Source organism: Dreissena polymorpha, chromosome 14 (assembly GCF_020536995.1).
Source record: "Dreissena polymorpha isolate Duluth1 chromosome 14, UMN_Dpol_1.0, whole genome shotgun sequence".
NCBI classification, from domain to species: domain Eukaryota; kingdom Metazoa; phylum Mollusca; class Bivalvia; order Myida; family Dreissenidae; genus Dreissena; species Dreissena polymorpha.
The window spans coordinates 22,650,615-22,671,869 of record NC_068368.1 but is presented as its reverse complement, the minus strand read 5'-3'; the positions used below and the strand labels follow the sequence as shown (position 1 = coordinate 22,671,869).

Sequence of the window (21,255 nt, the reverse complement as noted above, 5' to 3'; positions counted from 1 at the left end):
GAGTAAAAGGGCTGCCCATATGTAGCCCATATTGAGTAAAAGGACTGCCTGTATGTAGCTCATATTGAGTAAAAGGGCTGCCCACATGTAGCTCATATTTAGTAAAAGGACTGCCCATATGTAGCCCATATTGAGTAAAAGGGCTGCCTGGATGTAGCTCATATTGAGTAAAAGGACTGCCTGTATGTAGCTCATATTGAGTAAAAGGACTGCCCATATGTAGCCCATATTGAGTAAAAGGACTGCCCATATGTAGCCCATATTGAGTAAAAAGACTGCCTGTATGTAGCTCATATTGAGTAAAAGGGCTGCCCACATGTAGCTCATATTTAGTAAAAGGACTGCCCATATGTAGCCCATATTGAGTAAAAGGGCTGCCTGTATGTAGCTCATATTGAGTAAAAGGACTGCCTGTATGTAGCTCATATTGAGTAAAAGGACTGCCCATATGTAGCCCATATTGAGTAAAAGGACTGCCCATATGTAGCCCATATTGAGTAAAAAGACTGCCTGTATGTAGCTCATATTGAGTAAAAGGGCTGCCCACATGTAGCTCATATTTAGTAAAAGGACTGCCCATATGTAGCCCATATTGAGTAAAAGGGCTGCCTGTATGTAGCTCATATTGAGTAAAAGGACTGCCTGTATGTAGCTCATATTGAGTAAAAGGGCTGCCTGTATGTAGCTCATATTTAGTAAAAGGACTGCCCATATGTAGCCCATATTGAGTAAAAGGGCTGCCTGTATGTAGCTCATATTGAGTAAAAGGACTGCCCATATGTAGCCCATATTGAGTAAAAGGGCTGCCTGTATGTAGCTCATATTGAGTAAAAGGGCTGCCCACATGTAGCCCATATTGAGTAAAAGGGCTGCCTGTATGTAGCCCATATTGAGTAAAAGGACTGCCTGTATGTAGCTCATATTGAGTAAAAGGTCTGCCCACATGTAGCCCATATTGAGTAAAAGGACTGCCTGTATGTAGCTCATATTGAGTAAAAGGGCTGCCCATATGTAGCCCATATTGAGTAAAAGGACTGCCTGTGTGTAGCTCATATTGAGTAAAAGGGCTGCCCATATGTAGCCCATATTGAGTAAAAGGACTGCCTGTATGTAGCTCATATTGAGTAAAAGGGCTGCCCATATGTAGCCCATATTGAGTAAAAGGGCTAGCCATATGTAGCCCATATTGAGTAAAAGGGCTGCCTGTATGTAGCTCATATTGAGTAAAAGGACTGCCCATATATAGCTCATATTGAGTAAAAGGGCTGCCTGTATGTAGCCCATATTGAGTAAAAGGACTGCCCATATGTAGCCCATATTGAGTAAAAGGGCTGCCTGTATGTAGCTCATATTGAGTAAAAGGACTGCCTGTATGTAGCTCATATTGAGTAAAAGGGCTGCCTTTATGTAGCTCATATTTAGTAAAAGGACTGCCCATATGTAGCCCATATTGAGTAAAAGGGCTGCCTGTATGTAGCTCATATTGAGTAAAAGGACTGCCCATATGTAGCCCATATTGAGTAAAAGGGCTGCCTGTATGTAGCTCATATTGAGTAAAAGGGCTGCCCACATGTAGCCCATATTGAGTAAAAGGGCTGCCTGTATGTAGCCCATATTGAGTAAAAGGACTGCCTGTATGTAGCTCATATTGAGTAAAAGGGCTGCCCACATGTAGCCCATATTGAGTAAAAGGGCTGCCCGTATGTAGCCCATATTGAGTAAAAGGGCTGCCTGTATGTAGCTCATATTGAGTAAAAGGACTGCCCGTATGTAGCTCATATTGAGTAAAAGGACTGCCCACATGTAGCCCATATTGAGTAAAAAGGCTGCCTGTATGTAGCCCATATTGAATAAAAGGACTGCCCATATGTAGCCCATATTGAGTAAAAGGGCTGCCTGTATGTAGCCCATATTGAGTAAAAGGGCTGCCTGTATGTAGCCCATATTGAGTAAAAGGGCTGCCCATATGTAGCCCATATTGAGTAAAAGGACTGCCCGTATGTAGCCCATATTGAGTAAAAGGGCTGCCTGTATGTAGCCCATATTGAGTAAAAGGGCTGCCCATATGCAGCCCATATTGAGTAAATGGGCTGCCCATGTTGGACCTATATGGGTCCCATGTGGGCACCTTGTATGGGCCCCATGTGGGCTGCCAACATGGGACCCAGATGGGTAGTGCAACCGAGCTCCATATGGGTCCCATCTGGGCTGCCCCATATACTTTCATGGGGAAGCCCAGATGGGACCCATGCGGAGCCCGGTTGCACTCTCCATCTGGGTCCCATGTTGGCAGCCCACATGGGGCCCATATAGGTGCCCACATGGGACCCATATGGATCCCAAATAGATTGTTTGCTGGGCAGAGTACATAAGGAGACTAAGCGGGTACTTTGCGCATAGTTATCATTAATTTAGATATTATAAAATATGAGAATACCTTGATTTTTGTCATCAAGCGAGAGCTTTTTCCGCCATTTTGTGCGTACGATGTACTTTTGTGATCACGTGATTCCCCGCCGTGAATATGTCCCCCACTATAGTGGGTGGGGGACATAAAAAGTATGGCAGCCGTATTCCAGTACCTCATGTTTGAAGACTCTCTCCTCGATTCTCTGCATCTCTCCTTTCTGGAACTGATTGGACCAGTAGATCTGGATTTCCTCGAGAGGTGTCAAGGTTTCATCTACAGAATAGCATTGTTTGAGTATGAATATGTTACGCTGTTTTGAACAGAGGTGCATCCATATTGGCCCAATTCCCAAAATAATGAAAACAACACTGTGGTAATACATGTACTTTATTTACCAGTATATTTTACTCAATAGGTCACCACATCAAGGAGTATATCTTGCAATAATGGCAATTGCTAATAATTTTCAGTTTTTAACTCTTTCAGTGCTGGAACCGAATTTTGAAGGCCTTTGCAAAACAGTTTGGATCCAGATGAGACGCCGCAGAACGTGGCATCTCATCAGGATCCAAACTGTTTGCTTTTCTGATAGTATTCTTTGGAAAAAAATCGAAGAAAATGCTAATTTTAGAAATCCAGCAGACAACATTTTAGCAGAAGACAAATTTCCCAGCATGCAAAGGGTTAAGAATCAATACTTCCAGTAGGCTTTGTCTGGGGAAAAGAAAACAAGGTTGTGAAATCCTTCCAAAATCACACACCCTACCAACTATGTTTATATTAGTGAAGCTACACCCTACCAACTATGATTATATTAGTGAAGCTACGATTGGTTTGTACGAGTCTCGTTTTGGAAAACAGGGCTGTATGCATGTGCATAAAGTGTCATCTCAGACTAGAATGTCAAATCTACACAGGCTAATCAGGGACAATACTTTCCGCTTTTATTGAATTAATGTTCAAAGGAAGGCTCTTCTGAACTGCACAGGCTAATCTGGGATGACACTCTACATACATGCATTAAGCATAGATTTCCTGGAACAAGATTCGTACATGCCAATGGAAGTTTCACTAATACACTTAAAGTTCATGTTTTTCAACAAATCAATGCTCTCTTTTGAGGAAAGTACACAAAATGTAACCACGCATTTTAGAAATTCTTGTTCAATTTCCATCAAATTTGTAACACTGTCAAAGATTTTTCGTAATTGTCACCCATTGTATACGGCTACAGACAGCATGCTACAAAACTGTCAATAATATCTCTGATTACCGTCCATTAGCCATCAGAGGACAAAGCTAGCTTGGAAAACAAAGCAATTTCTCTTTAATATGGAGGAAAAACCTTGAATGAATTATGTTATTGATTGGTTAAGATTGTACTGCCATATTTAATTAAACCAATCAAACAGCAGTTTCAAGTTTCAAATCGATGTCTGTTTTGCCAAACTAGATGGCCGCTAATCCTTTAATGGCCATCTAATAACAACACTTGCACTTATCAGTGACAAAGATCTATTGACTGTGTCACGCGCTCCTACTATGGCTTTATGACTGGGCCGCTAATTGCTACAGATACACATTGTTATTGTTACTTGCACATGTTGAATCAGATATTAACTCGTTGATACTTGATAGCAGTTATAATTTATCAGAAAAATTGCCCGATAAACTATTGTTTCATCCTCATGCCGTCATAGTACATACCAATCAAAATGTAATGATAATTGAACAAAAATTGCACCAACCAGTCAAACATGCAAATGCTATTATTTATATAATTCTAATAAATTTGATTATCATTTCTACTGTCATTATTGGATGCTTATTGCCTTTCATTTATTGCTAACAAAAGAAATGAAATTAAAAGCCTTCACAAAAATCAAAACTAGAATTACTTGCCCTACGGGGTCATTTCAACTAGGAATATAAAGGTTTTTAGGTAGAATATAATTCCAAGCCATTTTTCCTTAGAATCTAGCTTACCAAAAACTTTCACTTGCCTTTAAAATGCATACTAACATTTGTAAGAGGAAAACAAATCCCTTATTTAAAAAAATTGTATATTAGAGTAAGTAAACTTGGCTGCCATTTGAATATGAGCAATCCATGTTATAAGCTTGAATGATTTGAGTCTACACCAAGTGTCGTCCCAGATTAACTTGTGCAGTCTGCAAAGGCTTATCAGGAACGGTCATTTCCACCTAAACTGGATTTTTTGCAAAGAAGAGTCTCCCTCTAAATGACAAGTACCATGAACATGGAAAGTGTCACCCCTGATTAGCCTGAGTGGACTGCACAGCCATATCTGGTACAACACTTTATGTACATGCATTAAGCCCAGTTTTCAAAAAACAAAGCTTAAATGGAATCATTCAGTCGATTAATGAGAAACAAAAATCAGGCGAGCAGAATTCCTTATAAACACGAGCTAAATATAAAGGCAAGACTATTTACCTTGAGATGTGACCTTGACCTTAATTCGGCGTAACAGCACTGGTAGGCAGTCAATACCTGCAGAATAATCATGCAGAAGAAGTGTGAAATAATTTCCACAAGTGTGTACTTCAAATGATAACAGACGCAAGTGTTTTAACTGTGCTGGTCTATAACTAGTAGCGCATTTGTATAAGTGCAATCTGTGGATCAATAAAGTATATTTATTGTTTTTTTGTCTGTCCCATGTTGCTTCTTTTTCAGCGCTTTTAATTTTTGAATCATTGACATATAAACAAATTTTATCTATGCATGTTTCATTTCATTTTTATTTTGCAACAATATTTGTTCAATGTAATAATATTGTCAGCTTAAATGCAATTTAAAACAATTGAAACCAAAGAGAAATAAATAAGAAATTCAGACCATTTAAATTAAAATAGATAAATAGGCAGGTGTAAATTAGCCCTGCAACATCAAGACTTACTATTACCTTCACCATTTACAGACTTTTTGGTGAAGACTTACCTCTAGCTTCAGCATTTAAAAGCTATCTGGTGAAGACTTACCTCTGGCTTCAGCATTTAAAAGCTATCTGGTGAAGATTAAGGTATCTCTGGCTTCAGCATTTAATAGCTATCTGGAGAAGACTAGCTTCAGCATTTAAAAAGCTATATGGAGAAAACTTACCTCCAGCTTAAGCATTGGCAGGCTCTCTTAAGAAGACTTACCTCTAGCTTCACCAGTTTCAGGCTCTCTGTAGAAGACTTACAACTAGCTTCACCATTTACAGGCTTTCTGTAGAAGACGTATTACTAGCATCACCATTTGCAGGCTTTCTATAGAAGACTTACCATTTGCTTCACCATTTGCAGGCTTTCGATCTGTAGAAGACTTGCCACTTGCTTGCAGGCTTTCCGTAGAAGACTTACCAATAACTTCACCAATTTAAACTTTCTGTAGAAGACTTACAACTAGCTTCACCATTTTTAGGCTTTCTGTAGAAGACTTACCACCAGCTTCACCATTTGCAGGCTTCCTGTAGAAGACTTACAACTAGCTTCACCATTTACAGGCTTTCTGTAGAAGACATATTACTAGCTTCACCATTCCCAGGCTTTCTGTAGAAGACTTAACACTTGCTTCACCAATTTCAAACTTTCTGTAGAAGACTTACAACTAGCTTCACCATTTTTAGGCTTTCTGTAGAAGACTTACCACCAGCTACACCATTTGCAGGCTTTCTGTAGAAGACGTATTAATACATCACCATTCCCAGGCTTTCTGTAGAAGACTTACCACCAGCTACACCATTTGCAGGTCTTCTGTAGAAGCCTTACCACTAGCTTCACCATTTACCAGCTTTATGTAAAATACTTACAGCTAGCTTCACCATTTTTAGGCTTTCTGTAGAAGACTAACCACCAGCTTCACCATTTGCAGACTTTTTATAGAAGACTTAACATTTGCTTCACCATGTGCAGCCTTTCTGTAGAAGACTTACCACTTGCTTCACCATTCAAAGGCTTTCTGTAGAAGACTTACAACTTGCTTCCCCATTTTCTGGCTTTCTGTAGAAGACTTACCATTTGCTTCACCAGTCACAGGCTTTCTGTAGAAGACTTACCACTAGCTTCCCCATTTTCTGTCTTTCTGTAGAAGACTTACCATTTGCTTCACCATTTGCAGGCTTTCTGTAGAAGACTAACCATTTGCTTCACCATTTTTAGGCTTTTTGTAGAAGACCTACCACCAGCTCCACCATTTGCCGGCTTTCTGTAGAAGACTTATAACTAGCTTCATAATGTTAAGGTCTTCTGTAGAAGACTTACCACTAGCTTCACCATTTTCAGGCTTTCTGTAGAAGTTTTTGTAATCATTGAGGCAACACAAGATCATCAGAAAACTTAGAAGTTCTTCTGCAAGGCCACATGAGCAGTATTTTTTCTCAAACAGAACTGAAATGCATCAACATAGAATTATTAAAAGTTATTGGGGGGGGGGGGGGTATATACAGTCAAAACTGACCTAACGGTCACACTCACTTGAGAACAATGGTCATTTGCAGACAACGGTCAGTCCCGGGTTTTTTATCTGATTTTGGGGAAAGGGCCTGTCATTTATTGAGGGGAAAAAATCGTGCGAAAAGCCGGATTTTGGGGAAAAAATCGTGCGAAACGCCGGATTTTGGGGAAAATAAGAAAAGTCTTAAATAATCAATTTAACATAATTTAATGTTTTTAAAACAAATTCAAGGCAACAGACCATTTAATTATGCAATATTTTGTTATTTTCTACACTGGATCAGGTTAACTTTTATATTTAAAGGTTAAAAACAGCATTTTAAAAATTCGGACTTTCGGTTTATGACAGCGAATCCAGACGTAACATCAATGACATGTGACAATCTTTAATCAAAAAAACATTATGTTATAAGTTATGAAATTAAATCAATTTATAAGACTTAATTCTGTATAATTTTATAGAAATTACTTATGTTATTATGCTAAGGCCTTTTAATCCGCAATGAGCGTTAGTTTAACACTGTGTGCGAATGACTGGGTGGGATAACGACGTGGCAACACTACCAACTGACCAACCATCTAAAAAGTGGTGATCTGAAAATAGTCGTCGACAATGGTCACTTTTGCCATTTCCCTTGACTGACCGCTGTTCTCAGTTTTGACTGTTTTGCTTTATTTAAAATTGTGTTTTTATTATAACAAGAACACCACATAACGGGTGCCACGCTCGGCTGCGGGTGCAGTTTTGAATAAATGAAAGCTTGTCAGAATTATTAATTTTTTTAGAGGTCACAGTGACCTTGGCCTTTGACCTAGTGACCCATAATGGGTGTGGCATGTAGAACTCATCAAGGTGCAGCTACATATGAAGTTTCAAAGTTGTAGGTTGAAGCAATTTGATTTTATAGCCAATGTTCAAAACCTTGACAAAATGTTACGGTTTTAGCACGACGCGGACGACATAACACGACAGGACGAGCTGGCTATGACAATACCTCGGGTTTTCTCCCAAAACAGCCTAGCTAAAAATGTTAAATAAAAGTGAAAACATACATAAATTGTATTTGGTACTTAACACAGAAACAAAATCTTCAGTGTTCAATGATTAACCCATTTATGCCTAGTGGACTCTCCCATCCTTCTAAATTGGATCAGTTTATTTCCAAAATAAGGGATGTCTAGTATATTTATTTCTATATTTAGAATATTTCTTATAGAAATTCCTTTAAGCAAACAGAGGAGACCCAGATGAGACGCCGCATCTACGCTGTTTGCCAAGTCCTTTTTTCTAGACGCTAGGCATAAATGGGTTAATAATTTACTGCTTAACCTCCAGTTTTATAGGTCTTTCCGCGGGGATACCTATGTGTCTGAATTTTCCAAGTCAAAAGTGCTTCTGTGCCTAAATTTCAAATATTATAGTTCTGTCCTTCATTAGAATCTGAGGCATTGTAGATGTTAATATAAAACACACACTATTGCATTAAATTAAATGTGAACAAATAGCCAACTGCAGGCCTTTGCCTCTGTACCTTAACAAAATGCTGTGGAAAACCAAGCATAACATTAGAATCTTGCAACAGAATTGGTTATTTTATTTATTGTAAATTAACGTTTCTTTCCAAACAATATGTCTAACAACACCATAATCTTTGCAAAACATTGGAATTTTGGTAAAATTTGTTTTACTGCCTAAACCAAGTACTGGAAATTTTCTTGACTAGGTAGTTAAGATGCTAACTAAACAAGAGTTCCGTGGTCAGAGACATATGCCCCTCCCCCCCAAACAGGGCTTTGAACTAGTGACCGCAACTTCAATAGGGGTAATCTACTGTCCGAGGCCAATGCTCAAGAGAAGTATAAAGCCAATTGGTCAATTCATTGAAAAGTTATTGATCGGAAACAATTTTCACACTTATTGTGACAGTGACCTTTGCCTTTGACCTAGTGACCCCCATTTCAATAGGGGTCATCTACTGTCCAAGGCCAATGCGCATGGGAAGTATCAAGCCAATCGGTCGATTTGTTGACAAGCTATTGATCAGAAACGATGTTCCCACTAATTGTTACAGTGACCATGACCTTTGACCCCAAATTAAATAGGGGTAATCTACTGTCCAAGGCCAATGCACATGAGAAGTATCAAGCCAATAAGTGAACCAGTTGACGAGTTAATGATCGGAAACGATTCCACACTTAGAGTGTGACAGTGACCTTGACTGTTGACCTAGTGACCCCAATTTCAAAAAGGATCATCTACTGTCCAAGACCAATGCACATGTGGAGTATCAAGCCAATCGGTCAATTCGTTTACAAGTTATTAATCGGAAACTGGTCTACCGACATTCAGACTGGTCTACCGACAGACAGCCAGCAAAACAATATACCCCTTCATCTTTGAAGAGGGGCATAATAAGGGAGGTATATTGATTTGAATACGTGTTGCGTTAGAAACTTCTCCAATTGTATGGCTATAGTGAAACCTTGTGAATACTCTGTAAGTCGCATTTTGTCTTAATGATATGACGAGTTTTAAAATCATTACTGTCTGATGGAAAACCTGGCAACCATAGAGCGGGTCCATTTTTGTCTTGAAAAGCTTAAAGTGAAGCTTCATAAACACTTTAGAAGCCACATTTTTCGCACGATCATCATTAAACTTGCTTAAAGCAGTTGTTCTGATTTTATCTTGGTCAAATTAAAAATGGTTCCTGTTGAAATACATGGCTGTAGTGAAAAACTGTGAACAATAAGTCACATTTTGCCCAATCATCATTAAACTTGATTAGAACATTTGCTCTTATGATATCATGACTTAAATGTCTAAATGCTAAGATGGCTAAGGAAACAGCACAAAAGCAGCTCAGCTTCTAGTCTCGGGTGAGTGACCTAGGGCCTTTTTACCAATTAATAATAGTTATTGCCGTTTCGTCGCTGTCGTTCTCAAACCTCGTAGCTACAAAATGCCAAGTTTTCAGGAGAGAGAAAAAAACGTCTCATTTTTTTATAACGATGTTTTAGAAATTGAAATTCTGTAAAAATACCAAACAAATGAAGCTGCAAAATAGGGTATAAGCCGTAGTCGCGTAAGTCATACTGATAAGTCATACTGACAGTCAGACATGGTAGCTACGATATTTTGTCACCACAGTTGTGTCATTTGTATAAGCACGGAGCGTCCGTGGTATGAGGTACGACAATTCGTCCTGATAGGAAACCTCGTAGCTGCAAATATATAAATGTTTTTGTCAAAATTGTCGAAACGAAATGACGTACCTATAGGTGAAATGACGTCGCTACGACTTTTCGCCGGAAAAAAGCCAACAATCAAGCTACAACATTTCGTCACGTGCATTTTTCAAGGGCTCTGATTAGCGTAGAGCTATGAGATATAGCACAAAACACGCGCCAGACTTCATATATTCGGAAAAGACGAAAAAACATTTTTGAAAATTTTGGAGCTACGAGGTTTGAGAACGACAGCAACGATTTGCTATATTTAAACTTTGTCTTAGACCAATCTTGAAAACTTTAAGTGGTAATAATTATATCATAAGAATATTTAACCAAACTAGCGATTCCCTCTGAGAAAGCAGCACAAGAGGGAATATTTCAGGCATGACAAGGACAGTTTTATCAATTTTAAGTTCTTATTTCATTAATAAGTTGATATGTTAATGGTTTATTTTTCATTACAAGTTCATTGATTAAAGCCAGATTGGAGTCCATACTTGGCATTGTGCAGTTTAAGGTTTCTGTAGAGGCTTCAGTTTGAAAAATGTGGGACCCCTACATTGAAGTCAAATTTGACTAAACGCAGAGTGCCACATTGAAAATGTATATATATATGCTTAAAAGGATGGTTTTTCTTCAAACTGCTACCAATTTTGTACAGCAACTTCTCATACCATTGACATAATCAATTAAAATACAAAGCGATTTTAACACTAACATAAACATTATTTTCACAAATCTGAATCATGTTTATTCAACGTATTTCGGTGGAAAAGTATATCACTAGTGAATAATGACACTGACAAGGGCAAGTTACGCTTAAGTACACGGTGCCTGTACTGTACATATTTCAGCAGGGCAAGTGGAAATTCTTAGCTATTCGCCCTGCAGGGCGGAAAAGTCAAAAATGTGTTTGAAACCAGAAAGTTTAAATTCTCATCAATTTGCGTAAAAATTAAAAATTGCAAAATAACATTACCAACTCATTCAGTTTTAGTTCAGAAGTCCATTTTAACTTCAAAAATCGTCGAATTGAAGTAAGAAAAGCATAAATTCTTCAGTTAAACTTCTGCTTATATCGCAAAACAATCGACGATCTGTAGCCATGTCATTTAACTGATTTAAATATGAACCAATCCGAAGATGGCATTACGGTGTAACGTGTACGCGTAATTTTATTTAACATGAGCATTTAACACCCACTTTTACCTAACTAGATCTAGTATGCTAATCTTTGTCAATTTAATAAGCATATGACAGTATAATGTTCAAAACAGATATGGTGCATATTCTATTCACTCTTCTTTGTTTCAGCAAGTTTTTATGCATGTCTTTTTCGCACCTCTGTCTGTGTTGTTTTATGTACTTACATTCTACGTTACATAGGACGGTATACTGTACGATCAGTATCAATATTATTTATGAACAGTATAAAAATAAAAGATGTAAATTATTTTAGAACTTTTTAATAGTCACTTTAGAAAAAAAACAATGCTAAATTAATCCAGAAAAGAATAATAACATCGGTTTACTATGTAACGCTCTGCACCACAACAGATGAACACAAACTGTATTTTACGCTGTTTATTCTTCCGCATTTAAACCAGATGCTTTACATCGAGGTCGTGTTATCGATTTATATCTACACAGCGAGCAAATCGAAAGATATTGAAAAATTAAATAGTGGTTGGATTTAAATTGATCAGGCGTGCAAAATTAAAAGTGTCATTATATAATTTATACGGAACATCCTAGAGAAATGTATTATCTACACAGGTATGTAAATATTATTGCAATCCGTTTATATTAAGTGTCTGATATCGGGGCTTGAATGTGCACAAAATCCTTGCGCAACAATATAGACAAAGAAGGAAAAAATACACAAATCGAATGGTTCAGCTGTCGGACGCTCCAAATATTACCAATATAAAAAGTAGCTTAATATTTGAGAGCTTCAACAAGTTTGACTAGACCACGAGGTTATCCTGGTACAACCTGTTTTCGACCGCTTAAGACTTTTTTTTGAAAATCGCTTACATCAACGAAGAGATACATATTTTACTTTAATGACAATGAACTTGATACTCAAAACAAAGTATAAGAAAATATTTTTTATAGACTTACCTGTTTGTAGTATTTTTTTATTTCACAATTCTTTTAAAATCGCAATTTTTATTTTCATCCAACCTGTTTTCGACCGCTTTCAGATCATTCAAGTTTTTCCAACTATACTGCACAACAAAAGTTAGTACACACATACAGTTGTTTAAAAGTGCTTTAAACAACAGTAACTATAATCTAAAGTAATTTAAACTGTAATAAACTGTTTTATTGTGAACATATTTACAGCACTTGTTAAATTTCATATTCATGTTAATTGGTTGAGCACTTGGGGCACAAGAAGTTGTCTCCCCTTCTGATAACTCTGATACTTGTGCAGAAGGACAGGTGGACCCAGCCAGAACACTTGTCACACTGTCCCCATTTCACTATTACAATGTATGGCCTCTTACCTAGGTCAGGGCTAAACTTTTTGCAAACAATGCATTTCTCAGAGTCTGTTATTTCATCCTCAGAACTTTCACTTTCAGTCACTGTTCTTATAACCTTAGGTTTTTGGCACAACCAGATACACTTGGTGTGGGATTGATATTTTCTTTATTTGCATCTTTTGAACGTTTGTTACTTTGTTTATGTTTATGTGTCTGAATTTTGTTAAGGACTTCAGTCTCAGTAACAGCTTGTCCACCTACAACTTTGCTTAGTGTGTTTCTTGGTTTTTTTGCTGTGTCAACATTTTGTAAAATCTTGCCCCCACGCTCCTGTAAAAACTGTTCTGCCTATTCATTATTCTCACACGGTTCAGACCCTTTACTACATGCATCGCCTGCAGCTGTAACGTGGAAACAGGTTGATGGGGCCACTTGGTGATCAGATATCACATTTTTGTTGAATGGGTAAACACCACTCTAACGAAAGGCAGCTTGAATGTTGGTAGCTGTGAGTGTTGAGCTGTACACTTTACATGCTTAACTGGCAACATCGTATCTGGATAGTGTACGACCCCCAGATGCTCTTAAGTTACTGTGTAGAGTTGCGTTCCAAGCAACCTCAAAGGGTCCAAAGCAACTAACATCTAGGGACTGTAACAGATGGCTGCAATGAGGGGGTAGTACAAAAAGGATAATATGTTCCTGTTTAGCCCAATGTATTAGGTCCAGTGAAATGTGACTACTGTGGCCATCATAAAGTATATGGAGGCCGTTTTATCAACAGATCTTAGCATGATCTTACGTAAGATTCGTAGGATTTTGTCGTACGCTTATCGTTAGTACTGCGTACCGTTTTATCAAAGAAATCGCAGCTAAGATGTCGTAAGATTTGTGCTTAAAGCTACGACTGGGTAAGACCACACTTAGCGTTCGTAAACATGGCGGCCGCACGCGCTTTAAACGTTGGTCAACCAAGAGAGATAAGAATGTTTCGAGAAAGAAAGGATTTAGCGATCTCCGTGATGGAGAAATATTGATACTATTGGACGTATTTATGTTTGATAACGTTAAATATATTCGTTATATCATTCTCTGCATTAAACGTCCAAGGGAAATGAAATTTGTGATGTTTGGATAATTAATTCGTTAAATAGGTAAGTATTTAGTTATCTTTATTTAATTTCTATCAAAACAAATGTTTTATGGTTTCTTTTGAAGTAAAACAGTTCATTTGTCATTAAATATTGAATGTTAACGGGTGAACTAGCATTCGGATATTTCACATTTCGGACGCTGCTATGTAAGTTAGTTGTCGACGCAATATCCTGATATGCCTTTTGCGCATAAAGTTTTGAAGTTTTTTTCTATCTAATGAATAATAAATAATGCACTGTATAATGTCTGCAATATCTGCCCCAACGATTATAAGTCATAAACTTTGCAATCCCAACATTTGAATATCAATGCTCTGTCAATATTAGATTTATGAATTGTACAGTAATATATACAGTAGCTGAGCAACATATATCTTACACTGCACGGTGAGATGCAAGGTAGCAAAGTTATATTTTGATCTAGTTACGCTCTTACCAATGACAATGTCACTTGTCAGTCGGAAGTGGCTTAACTAATAGTGTTAAATCATAAAACATGTGAATTAAATAGATGCCCCAATCATTCAACAAAGTTAGTGAAACACATTTCACATATTAAAGTATAGTTTATTTGCAGGTTCATTGAGATTGTGTCAAAATGGCTTGGGTCAACACACACGACGCCTCTGTCTTTGTCCGTGGTTTGAAGGTATGACAATAAATAATGTGCTTTTATGGATATACCATTAGAGGGATTATGGCTAGTATTGGCTAGGAAAAAGTGGAATACTACTGTTATGATGATGCAAATATTTTATTTTTTACATCAATGCATTGCACATTACTAAAATATAATGTGTTTAATGTGCATACATAATTTTACTTTTAATTTCTTTCAACAACATAAAAGATTCAATTATATTTCTGTATGTGTGTACACACTGTATCAACAAATAAAATATGCATATCAATGTTAAAATTTATAATTTAAATGAATTTAAGATTGTGTTAAGCTTGCGAACATCCTATAGCTACCTTCATAAACCGTTTAACCAATGATTTTTCCAACTTAAACTTAGCTTATTATAAATTTGTTATTAGACTTTTCTGGAAGAAAACCACAAGAGACACCAACTGGGGGACTCCGGCTATCAACAATAGGTACAACAATGCCCAGTCAAGTGTACTGTGGTTGATAGGGCTTTTGGACTGCCAAAGAGTAGATTTAGGTATGTATACTTACTACATGTATGTTTATTTAGTTCAAAACAGTTAAACACATATAGTTAATCAACATAAGACACCATTTAATAAGCACAAAATAAATCTCCCCACAAAATATTGGATAAAAAGTGTGATGCTTTATGCCTTTAATAATCTTTAGCGCATAATTGTAATCGTCACATCTACATCATAACAATTTAGTAAACGTACACCGTGGAAAGCCGTAAGAATTGCACCTGTTCGTCCTCTGTGTCTGTCTGTTCATCTGTGGATAGATTGTGCATAACAGCAACTGCTGAATGACCTTAATGTGTTTATGAATTGTAGCTGTACACAAATGTGTAATTAAATTTGTTTTGTTATGTTGTTTCCAAGTTTTGAGCATATATACACAAGTTGTTTGTACTGAAGAAATTTGTCTTTTAATGACTGATGGACTTGTTTGTGTATCTCAACGTGACATGGGGGCATCAGTGAAGGAGACACATGTAGTTAAAAAAAACATTTGATACAGATTTTAAAGTTGCTTTCATATGCACGTGCATGTTTTGATAAAAATGGATGCCATAGATTATTGCAAATTTTGTTTAATGAATTTATTTCTTGACCCATTTTAGTCTTAAATTTAATTATTATCTGAAAATGTAAATCAATTAAATAAAATGCATAATAATCATTAGTTTTGATAATAAATTGGATATTGTAATTAAATCACTAGTTAATATTAATTGTTATTCTCTATTGACAGGTGTCCGCATAAAACTGGCGGTTGTTTATTCATGAGACTCGATGAGTGCTGTCAAGCAGTGGCTGCATGAATGCGCCTGCACAACTTATGCATAGATTAGCAGGTGCCACTGCCTGAACAACTTACTTAGGCACAAGAAGTGGATGACGTTGTGCACAGTCCACAACAGGACCAAAATGCAGCTTATATGGACAACACATGTAGTTGCTATTTTATGCTCACATGTGCACGAAGTGCTATAGGTGAGTCAATGTGGTCAGTCTATGTTCGGCGACATGTGTTAATATTCAATATTTGACTCTTTGTTGATGAAAGATGGTCATTAAGTTTCTGCTAATGATACAAAATAACTTAATAAGTTAATGATTTCTTGTCTATGAGCTGCTGCATTTCGGTCAAGTGTGGTCAACATCTTTGTAAAAGTGTGGATATTGACAATTTCTGCCGTTCTTTTTTGGATTTTTTTCATTAAAGACACCCTTTTTACAATAAGCATTTATGCAATGCGTAGGATGATTACATGTTTCTTGTATAGTATAACAAAGTGAAAATAAATTCTACTCCTTTATTTAATTATCTTTGTAACATAACAATACAGGGGTTTCTCCAACAACTCTACAGCTAGGGAACAATGAAGTGGAACACTATCTGAAAATGAAATACATTTTATGTTAATAAAATTTGTATTTGTAAGACAAGTGATGAAATAAAAGGTTAACATTGTAACATAAAGAGATGTGGTTTCTGTTTGTTCTTTAAAGAGCATGTACTGTGTATACTGCACATCAGACAAGGTTCTGTTGGAACTAATAGTTTCATATAAAAAATTCTTTAGAATGAATTGTATCATTTATGTAAAGATGGATTGTTGATTCATTATTACACATTCATGATCTACACTTCATAAGTTAATCTTTAATTTTCATGGAACTCACATCTTTTTTTTCTTACCCGCTCAAATGACTGGGCCTCACATGCGCTGTTTCGCGGATTTCCTATAATGATTATATATGAATGAATATGACTCGTAAAATAACATAAGTAATCCAATATGTTATTTTAGCTTATGTATACTCGTTAATTTATTTTCTACAAGTCCATGTAAAAAAAAACAATAACTTTTTTGTATTTACTAAAAAAAAATAATATTCAATTGATTTTTACAAATGGTATTGTGAAATGTGATTAACCTTTTTTATGCTCCCCCAAAATTAATTTTTTATAGTCACCGCTTCGTCTGTCCATGCGTCTGTCTGTCCGTCCGTGCACAATTTTTGTCCGGGCTATTTCTCAGAAACTAATGACCGGAATTCAATGAAACTTTATGGGAAGCTTCACTACCAAGAGGAGATGTGCATATTATTAGCAGGTTCTGGTCGGATGATTTATTACAGAGTTATGGCCCTTTGAAATTTTCCATAAACTGTACATATAGTGCAATTCTTGTCCGGGCTATTTCTCAGCAACTAATAACCCGAATTCAATGAAACTTTATGGGAAGCTTCACGACCAAGGGGAGATGTGCATATTATCAGCGGATTCTGGTCAGATGATATTTCACAGAGTTATGGCCCTTTGAAATTGTCTATAAAAAATTATTGCCCCCCCCCCCAACTACTGTGCCCTCAAAACGTTTCTTTTTATCTGAATATATAGTGCAATATCGTGACAAAAAACAACTTTGGGGAGCATCAACCGTCTCCGACGGTTTCTTGTTTTTAAATAACATGTATTTAATAAATCACCATAATAACTTTATATATGAGTCGCGCTCTGAGAAAATGGGGTTTAATGCATGTGCGTAAAGTGTCGTCCCAGATTTGCCTGTGCAGTCTACACAGGCCAATCAGGGACGACACTTTCAGCTTGTATTATATGTTGCGTTTTAAGAAAGACTCTTCTTAGCAAAAATCCAGTTTAGGCAGAAAATTGTCCCTGATTAGCCTGTGTGGACTAAATAGACTTTAGATTGCGGACTAAATATTCATTAATAAATATGGACAATCGATCTTTATGAGCTGTCATACATACAAACATGTACATTCAATGACAAAAAAGATATTTTGATTTATGCATTTATTACAATTTGAAATGTATCTGTAACCAAGTAACTTAATAAATAACGATATTTATGTCACATAATTAATTTGTGATTATGATAACGTTGTTAAACCTTATTTATTTTATGTGTTTTGTAACATTGACACACCTACACGAATAAATGTGCTAACTTTATACTGTGTACTTGATTAATTATCTTACCAACTTTTGTTCAACTGGTGTGATGGATGAGATCTCATCATTCACACATGGTTGTTGTTGTGCGTCTGAAAAGAAAGTACAAAGTGTTCAAATTCAAACATTCCACAGTTGAACGAAAAAAGTGATGAATGGATACCAAAAACCTAAATATAAGAAATAATTATGTTAAATATATGTCATAATATGTTAAAAAATATTTACATACATGAACTGGACTGGAATTGTCAATAGAAAACAGCAAACACACAATACACAACAATTATTATTCCTAATGATTATTCCGTGCAAATTCATTAGAAATGTTTTTATGTATAACTCAAAGTACAAAATTAACCTTTTGCTCCCAGTCTAACTTTCATTTTAAAAATCTTACATGTGACTGACATTGTGAATTTTTTATAATCATTTTGTGGTAAGAGTAAGTTAGTAAGTAAGGGTCATGAGATTTCATTTGTTAATATACCTTAAAGTCCGTCCATTTCTTTATAACTTTGTCTATCGTGGGGCTACACAATCAAATGCTGTTCACTCTGAAATTGAGTGATAGTTTTCAGGTTTGTGTTTACAATTGAAAATTAATTATAAAGCTATGTACACTGAGTAATAAAGTAAAATCTATGCCAAAAATAAATATACAGTAGGCATCCGTATATACTATCGAGGTGGTGTAGTGGATGAGGTGTCCGCCTAGCGATCGGGAGTTCGTGGGTTCGCTCCCTACTCGAGGAGCATTCTCATTATAAGTACGAAGTAGAAGAAGTACGAAAACAAATATATAGCGAAAGAAGCGGAAATGTGTAAGATTAGAATTTTCCTTGAAAAGAGAGATACATTTACTCTAAAAACAAACATAAAAATAAATTTTTTTCTTCAAATGTGGGGCATAGAAATAATGTATTGATTGATACTCGAATACTCTTCTGCCAAAACATTAGATATAAAAACACAATAACGATTTGTCATTTTAAAGGCTGACAGTTCCAAACGCCGGAAAATATGATTTCGTTATAACAGTACTTGCAACTAGAATTTTGAAAATAAATACATAAAATAAATGCATAAAACATTTCGATTCTTTGGTGTAAAATAACGATATGAATTTAATAAAAACTCAGTATCAATTACGAGAAAAATTGACAGACATACACGCTACAATATTTGAAGACATGAGTCATGATATTCCTACATTTAGTACTTCTATTAGTAAATCATAACTATCATTAACTACTTGCCTCTGTTTACGTTGTCGGCCATCTTGCTTTTTTGACATAAACGCGGGAAATCGTGTGGGGTTTTTCGACTGGTTCGCGATTTTCCAGATCGTACGCTTAATTAAAATCTTAGCTGCGACTCGATACTTACGACGGCGTTCATAAAACGGGTATTAGCGGATCGTAAATGAAATCGTAAGTCAAGGATTTAAGATAAGATCCGCTAAGATAATATCTGTTGATAAAACGGCCTCATGGACTGGTTCATCTTGTGATCGTGGGGGTAAGTATTTTAAGACATGCTCTTTCACATAATCAGAGAACACCTCTGTATTAAACCATCCTGTTGGGGAAACAGTTCCATTTGTACCAGGTGTCACACCATCTAACAGACTTGGCTGCATTCTCTGACCTGGAAAAGCAAAGTAAGGAGGCACTTACTGACCTACCCCATTTACACAACCAATGACAGTTACATTTTTACCTCTGCTACCTGTCACAGCAGGAGTTGTGCCATGCTTTGATGAGACAATTTTTGGTGGTTTGTGTTCAAGACTGAGCCCCTTCTCATCAATATTGTACAACCTATGGGGTTTTGTCAAGAGATCATATTTAACAAGAATTTCTTGTAATTTGTCAAAATATTTATCAATAGCATCTCTTGTAGCACATCTTGCCCGGGCTATATCAAGACTTCTGGGTTTTTTCACCTTTAGTGCTGGCCACCGGTCCAAAAACTTGTACAGCCAACGATCAGTTAGAGGTTTATCTCTTGGTCTCAGGCCTAAGGTGAATGCAAAGTCACTTGCAAGATTAATAGTCTCTTGCCTGGTGTACCCAAAGCCTACTTCACCCATAGTTTGGATGTGACTTGCCAGTAGAGACTCCTGATCAAGGGTAAATAGTGGGTCAGGGCCTGGTTTTACAGTGTCAATACTGATTCTCCCATGCAATCTGTCAATAAGGGTTGTTTTGGGGACATTGAAATACAAAGCTGCCTTTCTTATGGACATTTGCTGGTCTTTTACAGCCATAAAGGCCCTTTGTAAATCATCAAGGTCATAGGATGACCTATAGGGGCCACGAACAGGATCAGTTTTCTGAAAAAAGACCAATTATGTTATGTTTTAATATGTTCAATAGAGTGAATATATATCATTTACAATCCAATTAGTTGTTATAAAATGGTTTTCTGATAAGGTTCAGGGGTTATCAAAACACCTTATTTTTTGTGCGCAGTATACTATCACTACCAAACGACAATCTAGCTGGCCCTGGAAAAATATGAAAAACACCTTCGTTACGAGAGCGAGAAAATCGGTCAAGTATAAAGCGCGTGAAACCGTTCTAGAAGCTATAGATAATTAGGGATTAGTAAAAACAACGTAAAATGCATCATTTGCTATTAAAATGAAACAATTTTACCTGTCGGATCTCCATTTTACGTCCGGAAACTGTTTTGTTTTACTTATGCATGAATAATTTATCGGGGCCGGTCAAAAACAGGAAGTGGTCGAATACGGGTTGTGGCAGGATACTTTTCGGATAGAAAGACTCAATTTGTGAATTGTCAAATATAAACACACAAAACGCGAAATAATCTCACCAGTAATTAGTTTAACTGTGGAATTCGACAAGGAATACGTCTGACTATTTGTGAATTCTTCCCAAATATCGATGAGTGCATATTCCAATATCCATTCATTTATCAGCTGAAATTTAAGGGAACGTCTCTTTTCCATTGTCTGAAATGTCTCTTTTCCATTGTCTGCAAAAAGGCAGTGAAACACCAAATTACGCAACATTTTTTTTTTATTCAGCAAAACAGTTCAACGCTAAATAGTTTGTGCATGATGTTCAAAAGATTGAAGTTACATTTAAAAGCGAATACGTTTGTTCGTAATATGTACGGTACCGACGGACTAATACATTTAAAACAAAAAGTCTATTTTTTTAGTTCTTTCCTTCTAGAAGTCTAGCCACGGCGTGAGAAAATAATATTTCAAATTGCATTCGTTAGCACACCTCATCCTTTACCACTAAAAATTATTTTAAAATCGAATTATTGTTCTTGACTATAAATAGTCTATAGTCTTTACTAAAAGTCGAATATGGCCACA

The 21,255-nt window shown here is 36.4% G+C and overlaps 1 protein-coding gene and 1 long non-coding RNA gene across 2 annotated transcripts in view; one reads left to right on the top strand and one right to left on the bottom strand.

Moving 5' to 3' along the window:
• Positions 1-20,869, bottom strand: part of LOC127858102 (uncharacterized) — a 58,883-nt gene extending 38,014 nt beyond the window's left edge. Inside the window, exons 1-4 of the mRNA XM_052394998.1 lie at positions 20,742-20,869; positions 6,679-6,804; positions 4,868-4,924; positions 2,583-2,683 (exon numbers count right to left, since the gene is read on the bottom strand). Coding sequence (XP_052250958.1) covers positions 2,583-2,683; positions 4,868-4,924; positions 6,679-6,745 — 225 coding nt within the window. The 5' untranslated portion in view covers positions 6,746-6,804; positions 20,742-20,869. The remainder of the gene's footprint in view (positions 1-2,582; positions 2,684-4,867; positions 4,925-6,678; positions 6,805-20,741) is intronic.
• LOC127858103 (uncharacterized) lies at positions 13,371-15,856 on the top strand. Its single transcript, XR_008038750.1, has 4 exons — positions 13,371-13,750; positions 14,328-14,399; positions 14,792-14,919; positions 15,663-15,856. It is a non-coding gene; the product is annotated as an uncharacterized LOC127858103 (long non-coding RNA).
• Positions 20,870-21,255: the final 386 nt, after the last annotated feature.